Source organism: Lissotriton vulgaris, chromosome 7, assembly GCF_964263255.1.
Source record: "Lissotriton vulgaris chromosome 7, aLisVul1.2, whole genome shotgun sequence".
Lineage (NCBI taxonomy): Eukaryota > Metazoa > Chordata > Amphibia > Caudata > Salamandridae > Lissotriton > Lissotriton vulgaris.
The window spans coordinates 890,444,034-890,468,664 of record NC_141695.1 but is presented as its reverse complement, the minus strand read 5'-3'; the positions used below and the strand labels follow the sequence as shown (position 1 = coordinate 890,468,664).

Sequence of the window (24,631 nt, the reverse complement as noted above, 5' to 3'; positions counted from 1 at the left end):
ATCTGGCCTACTCACTCAACATCAGGCTAATTAGACATCACCGTGCCATATGGGAGTGGCAGTGCTAGCCATAGGGCCTTCAGGATGTCGTTTGCCTAGGATGAATCCTTTTGCTTCTCGAACCAAAGCCCATTGCCTGTTGATCTGTGTCCTCCAGCATCTGTTTCAGTGAGTCTTGTTGTTCTGAACATGGTGTGGGCCACTTGAAAAGCTAAAATATGTAATATTCTACAGACAGCACTTTCCCTGACCCTGCACGGTTGTGTAGCGGGCCCATTTAAGGGGAACATCGGAGCCTTATCAGCCCTCCTGTGTCTCCCAAGTCAGCGTCCTTAATTGAAGACATTAGTGACTTTTTAAAAAAGGTTTCACAGACCTGTTTTCTCCAATTCAGATGATCATTTCCTAATGGAACTTGAATTTACTTATAACCTAGCAGCAAATGGCATCTCCCGGTTTACACCCCTCACTTTTGCGGGAAAACTTAGAATAGGAAATGTGCACATCTCTGCCAATTCCACTCGTAAGGTCGAGGAGGCGAAGTGAAGAATCTTTCAGTCCCTGTTGGCCCTACCTGCTACTCCTAAAAACACCCCAATATTTTGTATTTAGGTGGCTCCCCCAGACCTGGAAGTTAGTTACCTGCAACCTAAGAAGAACTATGAAGACACTGTGCAGCGAAGCCTGAAGACAACTACTGCTTAGCCCCTGCCCTACCAGCCTGTCTCCAGCTTCAAAGACCCTGCAAGAAGACCCCGCCTGTCTTTCAGCCAGCGCTTTCCAGAAACCCGAGCATTTTTGTCTGAACTTTGAGAAAGACCAGAACTCCATAGGAAAGCGGTCCTGGTCCCAAGAATCCAATGCTAGGATCTCTGGATCTGCGAGTCCTGACTACTGTGCACCAGACACCTACGACCCCTATGCAGGTGGTCCAGCGACCCAGAACAGGTTCCCCAGAGATCTTAATTCAAGTCCAGCATTGCCTGACCCCCTCCTGGGCTCCAGGACGACACTTGCAGCCTGCACCCAGAGGCTCTCCCTGACCACGACTGGCTCTGGTAGGAAGAATCTGACGTCTAAAGGCACCCTTGCACCCGAAGCTGCTGGTGAGCTGAATTGATGGTGCCTCTATTACCCCCTACATCTCTTCTACCCTCTGCTGTCATTGGTCTTCCTCCTGCAACCTCAGTGTGATGTCTGCAGCCTTTTTCTATCCAACTGAGTTTTTCCATTGAAAATCATTGGGCGTCTGACTCTGAATTTGCACTCTGAACCCGACCACCCCTGTGCCACTGGTTGTGTATGTTTGGTGCTGCTTTGTGGCCGTTCGCCCCCCCCCCCCCCCCCCACCCCCCCCCTCCCTCTCTCTCTCCATTCTTGCTCTAACCCCGAAAGCTTGGCCCCTACAACCGATTTACCTACATGCAATCAGTGGGACTTCGAACACCCTCAGTCTCTATTGAAATGCATTGAGCCGAACTCTGATTTTGATGTCTGCACCCAGCCGCCCCTATGCTGCTGGTGGTGAAGTTTTGGTTCTCACCTGCCCCTTGCTGACCTTTGGTCCAGAAGACTAGAACTGTAAGTTGCATACTTACCTCTATAACCATGTCATTGTTTCACTCTATAGGATAATATTGAACTGTTCAGAGTTGACTTTTGAAAGTAAAAAGTATTTTTATTTAAAAACGTACTTCCCTTATTGCGAAGATCGTTGTCTTAAAATAAAACCTAGTTTATTTTTATAAATTTGGTGTCGATCTCCTTTTTTAGTTTTGTCAGTTATTGGTCATGTGTGTGCAGTAAATGTCTTATTCTCTGTGCAAGGCCTAAAGCTGCTTGACCACACTACCACTTAAAGAGAATCTTGGCTTTCCATTGAACCCTGAACACTTCTGGTGAATCTCTGGACTCTGTGCATGGTATAACAACCTAGTGGCATACCAAATACAGAGCCAGCTTCTTACACTCAGTTTAAAAGAACTCAACTTTACAGTCAAGTTCTCCTGAAAGATAAGGAGGAGGTGAGTCTCATCCGTATTGGAGACCACTTGATGCCCCATGCCCCATGCCCCCACAAGTTTCTCCAGTGGTTCAAAATAGATATTAACAAGCACTGGTGTTGCCAATAGGTCTCGCATTAGGAAAGTTTGACCTATTGGTATTGTAAATGACAAATTTTGTATTCATGTGTTTGTTTTGAAAATAGCAAAATTAATAGCTTTGTCATTTACAATGCCAATAGTTTTAACTTTTACAAATGTGACACCTATAGCATTTGTAATGCAATATGTGTTGTATTTACGTGACTTAGATGTATTGATATTACAAATAACAATGGCTTTTAATTTTTTTTATAATTAATACTTAAATAAAAGGTATTGTAATTTATAATGGCAATAGCTTAAACTTTTGTAAATAACTTTTGTGAAGATTATGTTCAGTGTATTTTATTGTGACGAAAATCCAAGAACAGAAGTGAAAAAATGTAACCTCTTTTTATGACATTTTGTAATAAAGCTTGAAACATTGACAGAACATATTTGAACCAGTTGTTGTTGAATGGTTGCACAGATTGATGCTGTGGTGGCGCTGAGTGATGTTGTGGTGGCAACGAGTGATGCTGTGGTGTTTAGTGGTGCTGTTGTAGCGCATAGTGATGCTGTGGTGCCCCTGAGTGATGCTGTGGTGCCCCTGAGTGATGCTGTGGTGCCCCTGAGTGATGCTGTGGTGATTCAATAGATAGAGTGAGTGTGATAGATAGAGGGAGGGCGGTAGAGGGAGGGCGGTAGAGGGAGGGCGGTAGAGGGAGGGCGGTAGAGGGAGGGCGGTAGAGGGAGGGCGGTAGAGGGAGGGCGGTAGAGGGAGGGCGGTAGAGGGAGGGCGGTAGAGGGAGGGCGGTAGAGGGAGGGCGGTAGAGGGAGGGCGGTAGAGGGAGGGGGGTAGAGGGAGGGGGGTAGAGGGAGGGCGGTAGAGGGGTAGAGGGAGGGCGGTAGAGGGGTAGAGGGAGGGCGGTAGAGGGGTAGAGGGAGGGGGGTAGAGGGGTAGAGGGAGGGCGGTAGAGGGGTAGAGGGAGGGCGGTAGAGGGGTAGAGGCAGGGCGGTAGAGGGGTAGAGGCAGGGCGGTAGAGGGGTAGAGGGAGGGCGGTAGAGGGGTAGAGGGAGGGCGGTAGAGGGGTAGAGGGAGGGCGGTAGAGGGAGGGCGGTAGAGTGGTAGAGGGAGGGCGGTAGAGTGAGGGCGGTATTGTGGTAGTGAGGGCAGTAGAGTGAGGGCGGTATTGTGGTAGTGAGGGCAGTAGAGTGAGGGCGGTATTGTGGTAGTGAGGGCAGTAGAGTGAGGGCGGTATTGTGGTAGTGAGGGCAGTAGAGTGAGGGCGGTATTGTGGTAGTGAGGGCAGTAGAGTGAGGGCGGTATTGTGGTAGTGAGGGCAGTAGAGTGAGGGCGGTATTGTGGTAGTGAGGGCAGTAGAGTGAGGGCGGTATTGTGGTAGTGAGGGCAGTAGAGTGAGGGCGGTATTGTGGTAGTAAGGGCAGTAGAGTGGTAGAGTGAGGACGGTCAAGCTTCTGGGGTGCAATGGAGCCCTACCATTTAAGGAGTCTAAAATTTAGATCAGCCTTTTGCAGATTTGGGAGTGCAAGGGACTCCTCTCCACAGTTTGTTACACCACTTTAACAATCATATCACAATGACAACCCAACCCACTAATTATCAAAATGCACATTTCCGGACTGAACTTCGTAGAAACGAGGTATTAGCTGCAGAAAAGATGTGCATGAAATCAATCGCACCCCAGCATGATAAAATGTGGAATAACTGTCCACTACGAGTACCCGGAAAGATGTGTAAATAGAATCTACTACATTTTGTACGAAAAAGTATATAAGAATGATGCACGCGTATCAAATAGTGAAATGCATTCATGACATCCGTACATAACACAATGAAATTCTGACCCAACATTGAATACCAATTTATAATGATCACATCTGACTTTCCTCACTGACATTCTGCAGAGCACTGGTAAATTTCTGTAGAAAAACTGCAGCTGTGATAGTATAAATTCAGGCCAAAGGGTCAAAATTCAGGACTAAAGGCCCTTTTTACAGACCCATCTGAGGAGGGCGCACGATTATAAAATATACAGCTGACAGAAGTGCAAGCCAAAATAGATTTATGTTCTGTAGTTGTATTACACATTGGAGTATTGAGCAAACATTCACATATTTAACATATTTAATGATGAAAAAACTAGCAAGCCTACACCCCCCAGCAGAATGTGACAGCTGACCTTGAATGATGGTGTCAGGAGCAGCGCTGTGCTTATGGACGTAGAATTAGAGTTCAGACTGTTGCACTGCTAGAGAGTGAAACTGAGTGAGAAATGATGGTGAGAAAGGAGGATGGAAGGATGTCAACAGAGATGGAGAGACTGAGTGTTGAAACAGTGAGAGTGAACAGTGAGAGAAGGGGGAAAGCATGGTCGGCCAGCTGAGAGAGAGGAAGAACAGATGGGGAAAGTTGAGAGAAAAGACAAAGATAAGATGGGGCAGAGAAAGGCGTGAAAACGATGCAGAAATATGCTGAGGGCGGTGGAGAGGAGGTGGAAAAGAGGAAACAGTTAGAAGGGCAAATAAACAAGCGTGGCGTAGCGGACAGAGTTACTGACTTTGGAAACCCAAATAATAAAGATGAGGGTTTTTGCATAGGTCTAAAATATTTTAGAGAAACCCTGACTTGCATTTGCACCAATGTAAACTCACTTCCGTGTGCATGGCGCTCACCGGTCTGGGTAGGAGGACATGCCTTGGCATAAACATAAAGGGAGTTCACCCCTACTTTTCCAGGGACACTCCAGTAAGCTTCGGCATTCCCGTAAAACTGAAAATCTGCACTTGGAAGCGTGAAGCAGGGAGTGTAGATTGGGGCCGCGTTCTTGTCTGAGTGCATGCAGCCAACGGGATGAGATGTCACATGAACTGTGGCTTCTGATACAGAGGATCATTCTCGAGGACAGTGTGTACTTTGTGTGAGAAATGCATTTACCGAATGGGGCGAGGCCATGTCGTGTCCTCCAAAAAGAGGATATTTATGGGCCCCAGAGAGGCTTGGCAGGCCTGCACAGTCTCCCTGATGTTAACCAACCTCCTGTGAGGCTTGCCAAGCATCTTAGAATGACAGTTCTATTAAGTTAGCGTTTAAAGTAAATACTGAGCAGATGTGGCGTAAGAGACGGACCTGCCAGTTTTTGAACTGGGGAACCAGGTTCGAGTACCGGTTACGGCTCAACATCCTGTGATCCTGGGCAAATCACTTTATTTCCCCGTGCTTTAAAAATGCCATGACTTTGTGTAATGTAACTGGTGCTCGGCTAAAGAGCTTTGATGCTCCCGGGCCAATATACCACTTCTCTGCTATTTCTCAGTGTTGTAAATAAAAAGGGTTGTTACTGCCCAGTGCAAACTTCGGGAAAGTGAGTCGTGATTCAAACATCTGACTGCAGTTCACCACATACCTCAGTAGCGAGCGTTTAACTCCCCGAGGCGTCCCGCTGCAAATTGCAAATATAAACACCCCCCCCAGCAGAATGTGACAGCTGACCTTGAATGATGGTGCCAGGAGCAGCGCTGTGTTTATGGACATAGAATTAAAGTTCACAGACTGTTGCACTGCTAGAGAGTGAAACTGAGTGAGAAATGATGGTGAGAAAGGAGGACGGAAGGATATCAACAGAGATGGAGAGACCGAGTGTTGGAACAGTGAGACAAGGGGGAAAGCATGGTCGGCCAGCTAGAGAGAGGAAGAACAGATGGTGAAAGTTGAGAGAAAAGACTAAGATAAGATGGGGCAGAGAAAGGCGTGAAAAAGATGAAGAAATATGCTGAGGGCGGTGGAGAGGAGGTGGAAAACAGGAAACAGTTAGAAGGGCAAATAAACAAGCGTTAAGAGCGGCCGGGAAACTGAAAGTACGGCCTGACAACCATGATTAATTAGGAGAGGAGAAGCCGCAGAGCGCACGCTGGGCGAAGCCCTTTGATGTGCTGGCGGCCGTTAAAAAATGCAATTAGGAGGGAGGCTGATGCGCATGCTTGTTTGGTCACGTGATTCATGTGAACTCAAAGAAAACCGCACCAAAAAGCCCTTGGTTTGACGAGCATTTTGAGCACTTGAATTCTCGCTCCGCTCAATGCGCATGCGCGCATTGATAGGTCGCGAGACCTAAAAAGGGTGGAGCGAAGTGTAGAACCCTGAGATACACAGCAAACAAATGATTTAAGGGAGGAGGTGAAAGGGGGAGGAAGACTGCCTGTGAACGATTATAAACAAGACTTTAACCACCTGACCTATGATGCCTATTAACTGAAGTCTGTCAAGTAGGATTTAGTTGGAAACTGTATAGAATGCTGAAGACAGATCAAATAGCATTATAATGACAGGGTAATTAAAATCAAGGTTTTTGTTTACGAATTCTGAAACTTCGAGTAGGGCAGACTCCGAACTGTAACCCATGCAGAAGCCCTACCGGATGTCATGCAGCAGAAGGCTGGATTCAGGAAAGTGAGAAAGCGGTCTAGTCACACTTTTGCAGCGTGAATCTTTCTGGATTCACTATGCTGTGCATTATTCCGTTGTCTAGTGGTTGGGTCCGGAATCGTAGTCTTTTTTTTTTTGTTTTTTAGGGGTGGTTTTTTCATCGCCCAGGTGGGCGTTGACGTCCCACCTTTTGGTGTCCTTCCTGTGACATCTGCATGCTTCCTGCGGAAGCTCCCACCTTTGGGCGCCATCTTCAGATTATTTTTTCCGCCGTTGGGTCTGTATCGTCACGATGAAGTTTCAGAGTTTTTGGAGAAAAGAGGAAAAAGACATAAACCACGAAAAACATTTAGAGAATACATCTCCAAGCAAGACCACTGAACTGGGACGGCTAAGAGAAAGGAGAACACGAAAACTTCGACGTCCAACGGAGAATGAGCACACAGGGGGCCCCCTGAGGGCAGGAATGACAAAACGCCTTTCAAATTTTGCCGCAATTTCCACCACAAGTACGCGCAGAAGGACCAGCATCCGGTTTGCAACCTCTACCTGCCGGTCGACCACGAGACCAAGGATTGCATCGCCTGCTCCGTTTTTACCCCGAAGACACTCAGGGTAAGAGAGAGACAGAGGAGAGCCAACTACAACATGCAAGGCCAAGGTCAACTTCAGTCGGCCCGGGACTTGGGCCTCTCCAGTGGGGAAGAGGACAACATAGTTCAAGTTCAGGAATATGTATAGCGCACTACTCACCCAGAGGGTATCAAGGCGCTTGTGGGAGGGGGTGCATTATTTATCGAATAGCCAGGTTTTAAGTTCCTTTCTGAAGGAAATGTGGTTCTGTGTGAGACGGAGGTGAGTGGGGATAGAATTCCAGGTCTTGGCCGCCATGTAGGAGAAGGATCTTCCTCCCATGGTGGGTTTGTGGATGCGCGGAACTGCGGCGAGCGCTTGATTGGAGGATCTAAGTTGGCGGGTGGGTGTGTAGAAGGACAGTCGTGTGTTGAGGCATTCGGGTCCTAGTTTGTAGAGGGCCTTGTGTGCGTGGGTGAGGAGACGGAACGTTATTCTCTTGTTGACGGGAAGCCAGTGGAGGTCTTTCAGGTGGCCGGTAATGTGAGCTTGGCGAGGGATATCCAATATGAGTCTGGCTGATGCATTTTGGATGCGTTGGAGTTTTTTCTGTAATTTGGCTGTGGTTCCTGCGTAGAGGGTGTTTCCATAGTCCAGTCGGCTAGTGACCAGTGCGTGGGTGACCGTTTTTCTTGTTTCGGTGGGTATCCAACGGAAGATTTTTTTTTAGCATACAAAATATGTTGAAGCAAGAGGATGAGACAGCGTTAACTTGTCTGGTCATCGAGAGGGAGGAGTCTAGGATGAAGCCTAGGTTGCATGTGTGGTCTGTGGGTGTGGGTGCTGTGCCCAGTGCCGATGGCCACCATGAGTTGTCCCAGGCAGAGGGGGGAAGATCCTAGTATGATAACTTCCATTTTGTCTGAGTTAAGTTTTAGGCGGCTGTTTTTCATCCATTCGGCTACTTCTTTCATGCCTTCATGAAGATTGGTTTTGGCGGTGTTAGTGTCTTTGGTTAGGGAGAGGATCAGCTGGGTGTCGTCAGCGTAGGAGATGATGTTGAGGTTGTGTTGTTGCGCGATGGATGCGAGGGGACTCATGTAAACGTTGAAGAGGGTGGGACTGAGTGATGATCCTTGTGGTACTCCGCAGATGACTACGGTGGCCTTTGATGTGAATGGGGGGAGTCTGACTCTCTGGGTTCTCCCGGCGAGGAACGATATGATCCAGTCCAAGGCTTTTCCTTGTATTCCGACGTTGCTGAAGCGTTGTATGAGGGTGCTAGGACAGACTGTGTCGAAGGCGGCGGAGAGGAAGAGTAGGATGAGGGCAACTGTTTCTCTATTGTCCAGTAGTGTTCGGATGTCGTCTGTCGCTGCAATGAGGGTGGTTTCGGTGCTGTGTTTGGCTCAAAAGCGGGACTGTGAAGAGTCGAGGGAGTTGTTGGATTAAAGGAAGGCGGCGAGCTGGCTATTGACTGCTTTCTCAATGACTTTGGCAGGGAATGGGAGGAGGGAAATGGAGCGGTAGTTCTTGAGTTCAGAGGGGTCTGCTGTGGGTTTCTTCAGGAGGGCGCTGAGTTCGGCGTGTTTCCAGCTTTCTGGGAAGGTAGCGGAGTTGAATGAGCAGTTGATGACATCACGGAGATGGGGTGCGATGATGGAGTCTGCTTTGTTGAAGATGTGGTGGGGGCAGGGTTCGGTTGGCGAACCTGAATGGATGGAGTTCATTAGGCGGATGGTGCCTTCAGTGGTGATTGGGTTCCAGGTGCTAAGGTTGTTAGAGAGCGGTTCGGATTCGGAGGTGGGTGGAGTGGACTGTACTTTGGAAATGTTCTTAAAGCTGTTATGTATGTCGGCGATTTTGTTGTAGAAGAAAGAGGATAACGAGTCGCAGAGGTCTTGGGAGGGAGTAATGTCGTTTGAGGCTGCAGTGGGGTTGGTAAATTCTTTGACGATGTTGAAAAGTTCCTTGCTGTTATGGGCATTGTTGTCGAGACGATCCTTGAATGCTGATTTCTTGGTGGATCGGATCAATTGGTGGTGTTTGCGGGTGGCAGCCTTGAAGGTGGTCAGGTTGTCAGTGGTTGGGTTTTTTCTCCATGTTTTTTCGAGAGTACGGCATAGTTTCTTGGATTTCCTAAGGTCATCATTGAACCAGGGGGCCTTTTTGCTACCTTGTTTGGTCTGGTGGTTTTTCAAGGGTGCTAATTTGTTAGCGCTGTGAGTGATCCATTGTTTGAGTTTGGTGGCGGCTTCGTTTGGGTCCGATGAGAGGATGGGAGGGTTTTGGTTGAGCGATGTGAGGAGTTGGTCGGTGGTGATTTTGTTCCAGTTTCTTCGAGGAATAGGTTGTGGAGGGTTGTGAGTCGTGGTAGTTTTGTAGCTGAAGTGAACACAGCTGTGGTCCGTCCAGTGGAGAACTGTGGTATGATCAAAGAAGATGTGTTTGCAGGAGGTGAAGACAGAGTCGAGCGTATGTCCGGCTACATGGGTGGGGGTGTCAACAAGTTGTTTGAGTCCGAGATTGGCCAGGTTGTCCAGAAGGGTGGTGGTGTTGCTGTCGTTTTTCTTTTCTAGGTGGAAGTTGAAGTCTCCCAGTAGGATGTAGTTCTCGGAGGGGAGGGCATGTGGGCTGATGAAGTCAGTGATGTCTTCGCTGAATTGTTTACGGGTTCCTGGTGGTCTGTAGATGAGGGTGCCTCTAAGTGTGGTCCTGGGGTCGGTGTGGATCTGGAAGTGGAGGTGTTCGGCGGTTGCAAGGTTATCGTTGGAGCTGGTCATGATTTTGATGGCGTTCTTATGGACGATGGCGATGCCTCCTCCTCCTGTTTGGTTGGTGCGGTCTTTTCGGACGATCTTGTAAGCGTCCGGGATGGCTATGGCGATGTCTGGTGCTGATGAGGCGTTCATCCAGGTTTCTGTAAGGAAGGCGATGTCCGGTGACGCAGTGTCGAGTAGGTCCCAGAGTTCAGTAGCGTGTCTTTGGACCGAGCGGGTGTTCAGCAGGATGCACTTCAGGTGGTTAGAGTCGGAGCTGTGTTTGGTGTGGGTCTTGATGCAGGCGAACTTGCAGGAGTGGCAGGCGAAGGGACCGTGGGTACGTCCTGGGGCAGCTTCGAAGCATTGTGGTGTGCGTCCGGGGTTAAGGGCTAGGTGGGTGGCAGCGTCATACGTTAAGCGGGAGGAGTGCGGTTTGCGGGAGCCAGGGGGTATGGCACTGGGCGCGGTCCAGGCGCGGACGGGCGTAGACGGGCTTACCTTTGGCGCACCTTCGGCGCGCATGGGGCGCCACCGCTGCGCGCGGAGGCATCTATCATATGTGGATAGTGGAAGGGGAGGGGCGAGGGAGGAGCAGCTGGGAGGCGGGAGGAGGGGTGGAGAGCCGGGGAGGGAAGGCAAAACAACCACAAACAAACCAAAATGGCAGTCAGCCAAAAGCGATGCAGGGTTGGGACACTAATTGTAAAACCCTATGATAATGACAGTCAGGCACAAAGTGAAATAAAGGCAGCACAAATAACAAGAGCGTTGCAGCGCGCTATGGGCGACTCGCGCTACGGTGATATGCTAATTAGTATTATTCTACAGGTTTTAAGGCGATATGTAGCGATCTGGCGAACGAGGCTAATTAATAAATATTTTATGCGTCTACAATGCAGGCAGTGGACTTGCAGTACCGATACCCATCTGGAATCAGGTCAGGGAGCAGCGTGAGGCGGAGCGACCGTGTCTGGGGAATCAGGACGGTCACAGAGGACTCACGGTCGTAGAGACTGATGTGAAAACCACAAAGGAGGTAAGAGACATCGACCCCGACAGACTCTCGAACATCAGTCAGACTCTCGAAAAACAGAGTCGAAGTCTTCGAAAGGAGCACTGACTCCGAAACATTTGACAGACGCAGCTGCATCCAGGGACAAATAGTCCAGCGGATCCTTCGAAAAGGACCCCCAGTTGGAGAAATCCCAAGACAAGCCTAGGTCGTTGTAACGAGGTGGGGGCGCCTACCTCACCCGACTGGTGGAACCCTCGCACTGCTGACCTCCCATCGACTCCTTCTTTCCAGTCAGGTCAGTGGGACGAAGGACGGAGCAAACCGGAGGATGACCACATCAGCGGCTCCTTTAACTGGGCGTACTCAGAGGAGAAGGAGGACCCGCCCCCTAGTGACGTGAGAGCGACGGGATTGGAGAAAAGCAGGGAAGTCCTGTTTGTCGGGTGTGCGAGCACCCCGGAGGAGGAGGAGAGAAAGGCGGAAGCGGGAGGAACGGAGGACGGAGGCGACAAGGAGAAGCGCGTGAAGAAAACTAACCCGGAGGAACATCACGGAGAAGACGGAGAGACGGAAGGCGGAGAGAAGCCAGGAGGCCAACGACCCTGCGGACCGCCGTGCCACGCTCCCGAGGGAGGAGTGTGGCTTTCACAGGTACGGCGGCGTTGGGCGGCTTGGCTGGGGAGACGCAGAGAAAGCGTGTAGATTGTGTACATAGACCCTGTTCGTGTCTACCCCGTGTTGTGCTCCTTTCCCATCCGCTCTCCCGTTCCTACCCCTAATCCTTCCTAGTCTTCCCCTACCTCACACGCACGCCGAGCACTGTAGATAAAAGAGGCACGTTACACTGGGTTTCCCTCACCTACCCCGGACCCCTTGGTGCAACCTCATTGAGGCCTGAACCCTAACGGCTCCCTTTCTGTTGGTTTCCTTTCATGCACCGGAGCCTAAGGACGTGGAGAGCCCACCTGCTACCTGAGATACCGGGGAGACCTAACCACCACAACCCCTTCCACGACCAAGGAAAGGAAGAAGCAGACCATCGCCACGGACCCCAGCGTGTTCGCCCGTGAGAGACTTACTCTTAGGAACAGAAAGACGTTAATGTCTAAGCCTGCCAGGGTTATAAAAATAAAGCCATCTTTAACCCCACAACTTGGTGTCACGGTCGTCCCTACTCCCACGCCTACAGTCGTCTAAGCACAACGCCGAAGGAAGAGGACCCGAAGGCAACTTCAACATCGAAAAGATCTTCAGAAACCCTCGACACCGAACAGGCTGCCAAGATGGAGAGGAAGTAGAGAAGGCTTGAGGCCGAAATGGACAACATCCTGCAAAGGAAACGGGAGTTCTACAAACGGATGAAAAGGTTCACCATCCCGTCGAAGCAGACGACCATCGTCTGGGTGGAGGACGAAGAGGAGTTCGACGCCGAAGAGCCGCCGCAAACTCGGGAGCCCCAAGAACCACCAAGAGGAAGAGGGCCTATACTATTACGAGGGAGAACGCTAGGATGACTAGCAAACAAGTTTGGGCTCGGCATCCTCGGTGGCGCAGGACCTGGATTGGCAGGACCTCTACGCCGAAAGCCCGGATGAGGCCTTAGATATGTATCCTTCCAGGCCTTTTCCGCCAGATGACATTGGCATCAACCATATGGTCATCAGGAATGCGGCAACAGCATATGGGGTGAAACTGGAGGAAGAAAAAACAAAAGCCTGCTTCCTCTTAGAGACACTGATTCCAACACAGACTAGGAGTCAATTCCTCCCCATGCTCCCAAGTGTCCTGGACCAGGGAAGGGAAGCATTCAAGGAGCCATCAAGCTGCAGGTCTGTCACACCTAGGACAGAGAAGAAGTACGAACACTCCTCTAAGGATCCACCATACATACAGGGATCCGTCACGGCTGACTCCTTCATTGCAGTAACAGCCAGAAAGAGGGCCGTTGTTCCCACAAACTCGGGCCCACCACCAGACAAGGAAAGTAAGAGGATAGACTTCACTGGAAGGAAAAGGGAGAGGAATGCAGGAGCCCACTGACGCATTGCCAACTCTAATGCCCTACTCAACAGGCATACGTACCAGCATTGGGACGAGGTCGGACAGCTACTCAAACACCTCCCTGAGCAATACCAACAGAGGGCAACAATCCTGGTGGAGGAAGGCAAGAATATAGCAAACTCATGCCTAAAATCAGCCTTGGATGCGGCAGACACATCCAGCAGACTCCTGATGATTGGGGTCACAGAAAGAAGACATGCCTGGCTGATAAGCTCAGGTTTCAAGCCAGAAGTCCTGAATAACATTCTGAACACTCCCTTCAATGGAGAAACCCTGTTAGGAGCACCAGTGTATAAGAAACTGGCGCAACTCAAGAAGGAAAATGAAACTGCAAGGTCCATGTGGGCTTTGCAGTTCAGAGGAATGAGAAGGTGCACCCCGACACGGAAACGGAGCAGGGGGAAACCAGCCAGGAACATCACATCAGACAATCCAGCAGAACTACCAGGGCAACAACCAAGCGCAGCAGGGCCAGCAGCAGCAAAACTAGCAATACCAGCCTTGGGGCCAGTTTTTTTCTCGGGAGAGTGAATGACTTGGACAAACAAGGAGAGGGGGCCAGCAACCCACCTCAAAGTGACTCCGCTCCACCAAACGGGCCCACCCACAGAACACCTCGAAAGGAGGAGCATAACAAAATAAGCAAAAAAGCTTTACACAAACTAAAGTCTGGGATCAACGAACATGTAACACCAGTAGGAGGCAGACTAAAACAATTCTACCAGGAGTGAAAAAAAAAACGACCGACAAATGAATACTGAACATCATAGAGTTAGGATATTGCATAGAACTGGAAAAGAAGCCTCCAATCAGGAAACCAAAAAGGAAGGTGTGCTCTGCAAAAGAACTAGCGCTACTACTAGAGGAAGCACAAGCACTTCTCCACTAGGAGGCGATAGAAACAGTACCATTCAAAGAAAGAAACAAGGGAGTGTACTTAAACTACCTCCCGTGCCAAAAGTGGACGAAACATTAAGACCCATCCTGGATCTACGGTTCCTAAATCAATACATCAAAACTCAAATCTTCAAAATGACATCCCTACAAGAAGTCATCCCGCAGATAAGGGTCGGAGATTTTATGTCCACCATAGACCTCAAAGATGCCTGCCTACACATTCCCATGAACAGATGACACAAACCTCTACTGAGATTTGCCATAGACCAAGCGCACTACCAGTTCACAGCCCTGGCCTCCGGACTAAAATCCACACCAAGGGTCTTTACCAAGTGCCTCGCAGCAGTAGCAGCGCACCTACGGACCTACGTTCACTTCAGTTACAAAAAGACCTCGCCCCACAACCTATTCCTCGAAGAAACAGGAACAAAATCACCACCAACCAACTCTTCACTTCGCTTAACCAAAACCCTCCTGCCATGTCATCGGACCCAAACCATGCTGCCACCAAACTCACACAATGGATCACTCACAGCGCTAACGAATTACGAATTAGCACCCCTGAAAAACCACCAGATCAAACAAGGTAGCAAAAAGGCCCCCTGGTTCAACGACTACCTTAAGAAATCCAAGAAGTTATGTCGTACTCTCGAGAAAACCTGGAGAAAAAAACCAACCACTGACAACCTGACCACCTTCAAGGACGCCACCCACAAACACCACCAATTAATCCGATCCACCAAGAAATCCGCATTCAAGGATCGAATCGACAATAACACCCACAACAGCAAGGAACTATTCAACATCGTCAAAGAATTTACCAACCCCACCGCCGACACCAATGGCATCACTCCCTCCCAAGACCTCTGCGACTCTTTATCCTCTTTCTTCCACAACAAAATCGCCGACATACATAACAGCTTTGAAAGCCAGTCCGAAGAACAGTCCACTCCACCCACCTCCGAACCAAAACAGCACCCTCACAACCTTTACGCCTGGAACCCAATCACTACTGAAGACACCATCCGCCTGATGAACTCCATCCACTCAGGATCGCCAACCGACCCATGCCCCCACCACATTTTCAACAAAGCAGACTCCATCATCGCACCCCATCTCCGCGATGTCATCAACTGTTCCTTCAACTACGCTACCTTCCCAGAAAGCTGGAAACATGCCTAACTCAGCGCCCTTCTGAAGAAACCCACAGCAGACCCCTCTGAACTCAGAACTACCGCCCCATCTCACTCCTCCCATTCCCTGCCAAAGTCATTGAGAAAGCCGTCAATCCCCAGCTCGCCGCCTTCCTTGAATCCAACAATTCCCTCGACCCCCTCACAGTCCGGCATCCGAGCCAAACACCGCACCGAAACCGCCCTCATCGCAGCCACAGACATCCGAACGCTACTGGACAACGGAGAAACAGTTGCCCTCATCCTACTTGACCTCTCGGCCGCCTTCGACACAGTCTGTCATAGCACCCTCATTCAACGCCTCAGCAACGTCGGAATACAAGGAAAAGCTCTAGAATGGATCATCTCGTTCCTTGCCGGGATAACCCAGAGAGTCCGCCTCCCCCCATTCAAATCAGAGGCCACTGAAGTCATCTGCGGCGTACCACAAGGATCATCACTCAGTCCCACCCTCTTCAACGTTTACATGAGTCCCCTCGCATCCATCGCACGACAACACAACCTCAACATCATCTCCTACGCAGACGACACCCAACTAATCCTCTCCCTCACCAAAGACCCAAACACCGCCAAAACCAATCTACACGAAGGAATGAAAGAAGTAGCCGAATGGATGAAGAACAGCCGTCTAAAACTAAACTCGGACAAAACGGAAGTCCTCATCTTAGGATCATCCCCCTCTGCCTGGGACGACTTATGCTGGCCACCGGCCCTGGGTACAGCACCCATACCTACAGATCATGCACGTAACCTGGGCTTCATCTTAGACTCCTCCCTCTCGATGACCAGGCACGTAACCTGGGCTTCATCTTAGACTCCTCCCTCTCGATGACCAGACAAGTCAACGCCGTCGAATATTCATGCTTCAACATCCTTCGCATGCTCAAAAAAATCTTCTGTTGGATCCCCATCGAAACAAGAAAGACCGTCACCCACGCTCTGGTCACTAGCCGACTGGATTATGGAAATACCCTCTACGCCGGAACCACAGCCAAACTTCAGAAAAAACTCCAGCGCATCCAAAACGCCTCAGCCAGACTCATATTGGACATCCCCCGTCATGCTCACATTTCCGGTCACCTGAAAGACCTCCACTGGCTCCCCGTCAACAAGAGAATAACGTTCCGCCTCCTCACCCACGCACACAAGGCCCTCTACGACCTAGGACCCGAATGCCTCAACACACAACTGTCCTTCTACACACCCACCCGCCAACTACAATCATCCAATCTAGCCCTCGCCGCAATTCCACGCATCCATAGATCCACCATGGGAGGAAGATCCTTCTCCTACTTAGCGGCCAAAACCTGGAATTCTCTCCCCACTCACCTCCGCCTTACACAGAACCACCTCTCCTTCAGAAAGCAGGTAAAAACCTGGCTATTCGATAAGTAATGCACACTCCCGCCCTCAAGCACCTTGAGACCCTCTGGGTGAGTAGTGCGCTATACAAATCCCTTAACTTGAACTTGAACTACGGAGGGAAGGGATTCATGTATACCCCTACCTCGACGACTGGGTAATAAAAGCAAGTTCCTACAAACCATGCCAAAGGCATGAATAGAGGGTCACACAGAGGCTGACAGAACTAGGATTCTCAATACACTGTGGAAATCCTCAATGGAACCAGAACAAGTGAAGTTCTTCCTAGGCGCATATATCAACACCATACAGAGCAAGGTGTTCCCCAGCGACAAGAGAATACTTGCCCTACTGAAGGAGACACGTAGCGAGCAAGATCATGGGGATGATTGCGTCCTGCATACACCTAGTCCCCGATATACGACTCCACATGAGACCATTCCAGGAATGGCTCCAACAGCGATGGTCACAAGCTACAGGGAGTTGGGAAGATCTAGTGGTTGTAATGCATGCAGTGCAAGAGGAGATAGCGTGGTGGAACAAGGAGAACATAACAAAGGGGAAGCTTTTAACACCATCAAACCCAACTGTGACCATCACCACAGACGACGCATCCCAGAGGGGATGGGGAGAACACATGAGCCAGCTCAAGGTGCCTGGTCTGTGGACTACCAACAGATGCGATCAAGCACATCCATTACCTAGAACTAATAATAGTGTTCCTTGACCAAAAAGACAGAAACAACTGTACAAGTAGAGAGTGTTGATACAAACCGACAACAATGTTCTACATCAACAAACGGGGAGGAATACAATCAGTCGGACTATCCAACCTAGTGCAGGAGATATGGAGATGGGCATCCCACTACAAATAGACCTCCTGGCTATACACCTACCAGGAAAGGACAACGTGGAGGCAGACAGGCTCAGCAGGCAAACATCAGCCTCCCACGAGTGGGATCTCAATGCACAAGAAACGCAAAAGCTATTCAAGAAGTGAGGGACACCAAAAATAGACCTATTTGCAACACACCAGAATGCAAAATGCCAATACTTCGCATCCAGGCAACCAGGGGAACAGTCCCAGGGGAATGCCCTGTGGATAGGCTGGTTGAAAACATTTGCCTACGCTTTTCCCCCGATACCACTGATACACAGGGTACTCAGCAAAAGCAGAACCAGCAACATGACACTGATTCTGGTGGCACTACAGTGGGCCAGGCAGTCCTGGTTCTCACAAATAGTGAAGATGGCGCAGGGACCACCTCACCAGTTTGCAAAAAGAAAAGACTTGCTCACCATGCAAAACGGGGAGGTACTTCACCCAGAGCCAGAGAACCTCTGCCTAGTGGCATGGCTCCTGAATACGTAGTTTGCACACCTGAAACTCCCAGAGAGCAGACTGCGGGTGCTACGGGAGGCAAGGAGACCTACCACACGGAGGTGCTATGTGGCAAAATGGAAAAGATTCACACAATGGTGCATCAGGAAAAAGGTACAGAAGAAAATGACCAAGGAATCAACCGTGCTAAAATATTTAACACACCTGCTAAAAGTGAGCCTAAGCTCTACCTCGCTGAGAGTACACCTAGCAACGATAGCCTACACAATGGAGAGACGGGAAAGAGCTTTACATCCCAAGTAGTAAAGAGATTCCTGGAAGGGGCAAAAATATCACCTCGCTACGCAGGGTAAAGTAGCTGCACGCGCTAATACTACAAGAACCCTACAATTAAATACACAATGACAGGGTGGTAATGAGAACTGCCCGACACTTTATGACAAAGGTGCAGTCAAGGTTTCACAGGAACCAAACAATTCAGATACCAAGCTTCTTTCAGAAACCATCCACAAGCGCAGAGAGGGCCCTGCACACTCTGGATGCTAGAAGGGCAGTAAACAGCACTGGAAAACAAAGCAGTTCTTTGTGTCCTTCTCAAGCAGTTTCATGGGAAGACCAGTAGCAAAGGGCACCATCGCACAATGGATCACACAAACTATACAATTCTTCCACAAGCAGGCAGGGCAAGAACTACTAAGAGGGGCACAAGCCCACTCTACTAGGAAAAAGGGAGCAACAATAGCCTTCCTGGCTAACACACCGATTCAAAACATATGCCTGACGGCAACATGGGCTTCAGTGCACACCTTCACTAAGCACTACTGCGTGGATATACAAATAAAGGAAGCACAAGTAGGACAGAAAGTGGTTCAACATGTATTCAACAACCAACGCTCATCTTCCACCCAGCCGCCATAAATATAACAAACCGCTACAAAGTCTATGCACAGAATAGTGAACCCAGAAAGATTCATGATGCAAAACAAATAGTTTCTTACCTGTCGGTGTTTTGCAGCTTGAAGAGCTTTCAGGATTCACTAGCGAACCCACCCACCTCCGCCAGAAAGATGAGACAGGAGGAGAAGGGAATACAAAGACAATATACAGTCAAACTCTTTAAAAGAGACAAATCTGGAGTTCCTTGAAAAAGAAGGAACAACCTAAAATGATTGGAAAAGGATAAATAACAATGACTCAAACAAGAAAAAAAAATCCGAAGATGGCGTCCAAAGTTGGGAGCTTCCGCAGGAAGCGTGCCGACGTCACAGGAAGGGACACCAAAAGGTGGGACGTCGACGACCTCCTGGGCGACGAAAAAAACAAACAAACAAAAAACAGAAAAAAGACTACGATACCGGACTCAACCACTAGACCGCGTAATAATGCACAGCATAATGAATCCAGAAAGATCTTCAAGCTGCAAAACGCTGACCGGTAAGAAACTATTCGATTTCTTCAAAAGTGTAGCTAGCATTGAGAGATGGATCTAAAATTACTAAGTACCTGGGATCAGAAGCAGATATTTTAAACCGAAGGATCAACATGGCTTGTTTCCAACATTTGGGGCCGATGGCCAAGTCCAGAGAGTCATTCAGAACTTTGTTTAAAATTGGTTCACAAAGTGAGAGGCATATTTTAAAATGTAAGTAGGGTAGGAGTCTAAAGGGGAACATGATTTACATTTCTCAAATTCTGTCACCGATTCTTCAAAGGAAATGTTGCTACATTTTGTAAATAAGGGGCCAGGATGAGAAAGAGATACCACCTCCTGATTCTGCAGAGATTGTTTGGGGAGTTGCTTCTAAATAGTCTGAATTTTCTTTAAAAAGAAATTGGAGGAATCTTCACATAGCTCATTAGGGGGAAAGCACATTCTTTGTTGCTATAGGAAAGAGTTAACAATTTTAAGTAATAGTCAGTGTTTATTAGGGGTTTCAAAAATGAAGGTAGCAAAGAAAGATTTTTGGGCTTTCTGAATTGAAGTGTGATAATTTTTCAGGACTGCCTGATAAGTTGCTGTGGCCTTCTCCTCATAGAAGTATCTCCACTCTAGTTTTTTTCGCATAGAGATTTATCCACCTTTAGTGTCTCTGAAAACCATGGGGATTTTTAGAGGTGGGGGATTTTTGTATCTACTGGGGAAACAATCTGAGAATGAGTCCGTCCTGGTTCATTGAGGGTTAGTTGAGTCTTGAGATCAAATACTTTTTTTTGTAGAAAAACAACTTGCAAACACCCACACTTTAATCCTTGATGGCAGTAGCATACATTACATGTGATACTAAATCACTGCAGGCCACACACAAATGGCTAGAAGATTAGTCAAATGTTTCTTTTTCAGTTTGCCATTTTTCTAGTGTATAACTGGCTGAATATTGGCACCTTTTAGCTAATGTTTCAGCATTTCTGTCTTTACTCCATTAGGTTCAATTTGTGCGTTAACCACAGTGCATCAATGTCTCGGAGGTCTTCAGTACAAATTTCCTTAGAGGCGTTTTCAATTGTGCAGTAGGGTGTACATTTTTATCTTTATTCTTCAGCTGGCTGATTTTGTTGCAACTGTTCCAACCAAGTTTGGTAAAAGGTTATATTCCTTGTATATGAAGAGGAACAGTCTCACTTCTGGAGGGCTGTTCTACACTACAGTGTCTCAAACTGAGTCCCCTTCCTTCCCCATCCTCTAAACAATGAATGACAGAGACCTTAAGGGGCTTGAAGATAAGAAATACACATTGCCCTATATATTGCCGCATAGTGTACCATTTGGTCTTAACCCAAACCACTCCTGAGACATCCTGATTATTCCCCCAGTCAGTCGAATATAATCCAGGTTGCCACACTCAGACCTTTCCAACAAGACCTTTCCCTGTTCAATCCGAGTACTATCGTCTAGGCGTTTCTCAAGTGCAATTATGAGCTTTATAATAAGAAATAATGTTTAAGTTTCTCAATTCAGTCCAAATCCCATTCATACTCCATTGATGTCACACTTGTATTTGCAAGAAGCCGTGTTCAAGATGAAACTATGGCACACTGTGATTATAGTACTATAAATACAGTGCAACATTTTGGCTAAGTGACTTAAGAGACTCGGGTGTTTACAGAAATAAAAAAAAAAAGTTACCGCCTTCATTGTGAATTTTTTTGAAAGTTCACTAGATAAAATGTTCTCAGTAGATATAGCTTAACCAATGAGATTAAACTGACATAGGTGCGAAAGTAAAATCTGAATTAGGCCTGTCACTTGGCTTGTATTTATTGGTCACTGTTTTAGAACGACATGTACCTCAGTTCAAGTGTCAGCATATCAAAAAGGGGCTTATTCAACATTGATTCATGTATTCACTCAGCAATCATCCAGCCCAAAGCGACAAGCAGGCACCATGTTTATCAACCATAATAGTTTGCCTAAATGAATTTGCTATACGTTTGTGAAGCCCAAGATCCACTAGCTTGCTTCAGCCTTGGCATTGAACCATGCCCAATGAACAAGCATATACAGGATTGCATGCCCTACATAGTACTTGGGTCCTTGTGTAATTGTGGGTTAACTGTTGTATAATACACTCATAATGGAAAACAGACATACTCAAACAAGTGACACTATGCACAACTGGATGGCCCACGTTGGTTGTCTGTTCGAATTGCCTTTTCGGTTTTGTGTTTCTTAAATTTCCAGTGTGATTGTATTATCACAACTGTAACTATTGTTGCATCGCTACATTTAGAATAAAGGCTATATAAAGCTTTAAAGTATGCTGCCCTAACATTCTTTTCTAGTTACTATGCTGCCTTCTCCATTCAGGCCTCCTATAAAATCAGTGTGCCTTCACTAGTTAATGATCACTGTGATAAAATCTTGACAACTTTAGCTTTCTAATGCTGGAGCATAAAGTTCTGCTCAGTGAATAAAAGTACAAATATGAGCGAGCTGCAGGCATAGTTCCAGGTATGTACTGTTTGTGTTGCTTGAAGTGTTTGTGCAGCCTAACAGCGCCAATGTAAAAACTTTTTTGTGCCAGGCTTGATCGATTAAGATAGGAGTTATTAATCCAGCGTTTCTTTTACTTTGATCAGTGTGTTGCGTTCTAGAATTTTTTATAGGGACTTCAAAGAGAACCTTTACAAATAGGGGGAAAGAGCTATAGCGTTCGCAAAGATTGTCATTTGATGTTTGCGCTAAATCACCCTGAATATGATCTTTAATGTATATGATCTATCCACTCCAACATCCACAGTGTTCCAGAAATGTATGTTTTGTGTCTGTTTTACATGTCAGACACCCAATCTCTTTATAAAACTCACTGTTTCCTGTAGCCAATGCTTCACAAGTAAAAGCCAGCGTGAAGACACCCCCTGCGCCACCCTCTCGGAAATCAGAAAAGGACAAAACCAGCAGCGAAGACTCCAGCGAAGACTCAAGTGAAGATTCTGAACAGGAGAAAGGGAATCTAACACAGGTAACTGGATAAGGTGTTTTGGGGGGTAATAAACTAAACATGTGATTTGGGTATACCTTCACCTTGCGGTTATGAGTTCATATATAACCACCAATGCTTCCCTATACTCAGTTCTTTCTTTGCACTTCCCTGCTGTGCCAGAAGCAGTACAAGTAATTCATTTTCTAGTTGAGCCCTCCTTTGAGGCATCAACTTATTTTATTAATGAACATTTGTTGTGAGTTGATTCCAGGAGTTGTGGCAAGTGAAATCCTCGTATGATTTTATTTTTGGTTACAGAGTAAGCCTTCATTGGCAGGACATACTTTGTCAGTGACAAAATAATTGAACCTCCAGGCAAACAGGGCATGAAACATGTTGACTGTATCACATTTCCCACTTACTATCTACGAAGGCCCATTGTGACCCCAAGATAGCACCCTATTTTTACTGTGTCATGGGACCGTCACTTTAATAATTAAAAAATATTTTCAGGTTCCTTTAACCTCTTTAACCACATTTTCTTTTTACCAACTTATACATTTCTCTGACCTCTCACATGCATGCATCTAACGACATTTACGGATCAAAAAGATCTCCGACGAAGAGCCCCCAGGCCCATCAGGCATTGCAGCGCCGGCTTGACTAGGAGCACCCTATGATGAAGCACGACACCCTATTGGGTGTGTGAGGACACAATGATCTCACCACTCTGATCCCTTGTGACTCATCAGACTAGTGATTCCATGTTTTTTTTTTTTTGCTGAGTTTTATATAGCACGAACCTGACCCGAATCTGGTATCAGAGCGCTTTACATAGCACCAGTTATGTTGCATGAACAAACCCCAAATGAGGAACTAACCCATTGACTTGTTTACCATAATTCCACGGCCATGTCATGTTGTTGGTCCTGTGCTCTGCTGTTTGAGGATTTCAGCTGTGGCCCGCGTACGAGGCCCAAGTTTGCTGAAACTAGTCTGAGGTTGCTTATATTGCGGTCTAGACGGGACCTGGGAGTCCATGCTGGACCATTCTAGTTGAGAAATATCAAGACTGATTTGCACATGGATGGTCTTTGGAGTGAAATAGTGGGGGAAAATGGATTGGAATGCGTCCTCTAGCAATTTGCAAGCATTCCATCTTTCGGCTTGGTCTTTTCCACTGCTCAACACCATAAGTGTAATGGTTAAGACAAGATGCAACTCTGTGCTCACTGTGACAAAGGACAAAGGCTATACCTCATTGATGAGGTTTAAATAGGCTAAAACATTCTGGAGTTCCTTGTGGTCTCATCTAGAGGGTTGGACTGTTCATATTGGAGCAACACCATGACCATTGAGTGGTACTGTGGGTGAAAAACGATGGACTGAAATGCAGCCCTTAGCAGTTGCCAGCAGCTATGATTTTCAGCATTTCTTCCATCTCTGTTTTTTTGCAGTAGAGGCCCTTACTGCAACAGGTATGTCCAGACATGGATTCCTTGGTCAATGTGCCTTTGGGCTCAAACGGTACTTCACTGATGAGACAAAAGGGGGAGGAGCTGGCCAGGAAATTTGGGCTGGGCTGTTCCTGTTTAAAGAGGCCCAAGTCTGATTTGCATATGGCAGGTCTGTCTAGAGTGGCCTAGTGGGTGAAAATCGATGAATTGGAGGCCCAAACAATTAGCCATAGTCTGATGTATTTAAACATTCCTTACATCACTTTGTTTGTTGCAGATGTATTAATAAGGCAACAATAACACATGGAATTTCACTTTTCATACTCTCATAGAAGTTGATGCTTTCCAGGTCTTTCTTCTCCACTCCTGCGTTTGTGAGTAGAGGACCATTGTGTGATGCACAAATACATTAGCCGATTTAACTGAAGAGGTAATTATTGGACCTTTGCCTGTTGCCAGTGTGTGATGTAATCAGAAATTAACAGCGTTGATTTCTCGCTTATGGGCAGAATAAATTATCAACTATCAACTAGAACAAAGACTTGCTTACTCCTAATTGTTCATGGAATTAACTGCTTTTACCATTTATAGTTCTGGAACTAAGGTTCCTTTCCTGTAGGTTTCTAGTCTTGCTAATTGGTTCTGGCATAGCTAGAGATTTAATTTTGAAAGGTCAAAGCAACACCGTGGTGACTTTCGAAAGCCTCCTTCTTTTAGAAGTTACCTTAAAACCTGATCTCGGCAATAAGTCCAGTTTAGTGTAACGATTATTTTGATACCTTGGACTAATATCGGTCGTGGTCCCAAATGGAAGTAAGCACTGAACGAACGCGATGGCCAATCAAACTCCATGTTGGCTAATGGGGCCACCTGCCTTGTTAAAGTGAAAACGACAATGGAGGCTGTGATATCATCAGCTCGGCATCACGGCCCAGATGGAGTGGAGGTGGAGTTAGCCCCGCTCGTTTTAAAAACAAGCCCGGGATCACTAACCCTCCACGTCAATCAGGGAGAGTG

At 47.5% G+C, this 24,631-nt stretch overlaps 1 protein-coding gene across 5 annotated transcripts in view; it reads left to right on the top strand.

Annotated features, from left to right (window-relative positions):
- TCOF1 (treacle ribosome biogenesis factor 1) overlaps nucleotides 1-24,631 on the top strand; it is a 338,714-nt gene that overhangs the window by 221,720 nt on the left and 92,363 nt on the right. For all 5 annotated transcript variants that reach the window (XM_086931305.1, XM_086931303.1, XM_086931304.1 and 2 more), the window contains one exon: nucleotides 22,054-22,196. In XM_086931305.1, coding sequence (XP_086787431.1) covers nucleotides 22,054-22,196 — 143 coding nt within the window. The remainder of the gene's footprint in view (nucleotides 1-22,053; nucleotides 22,197-24,631) is intronic.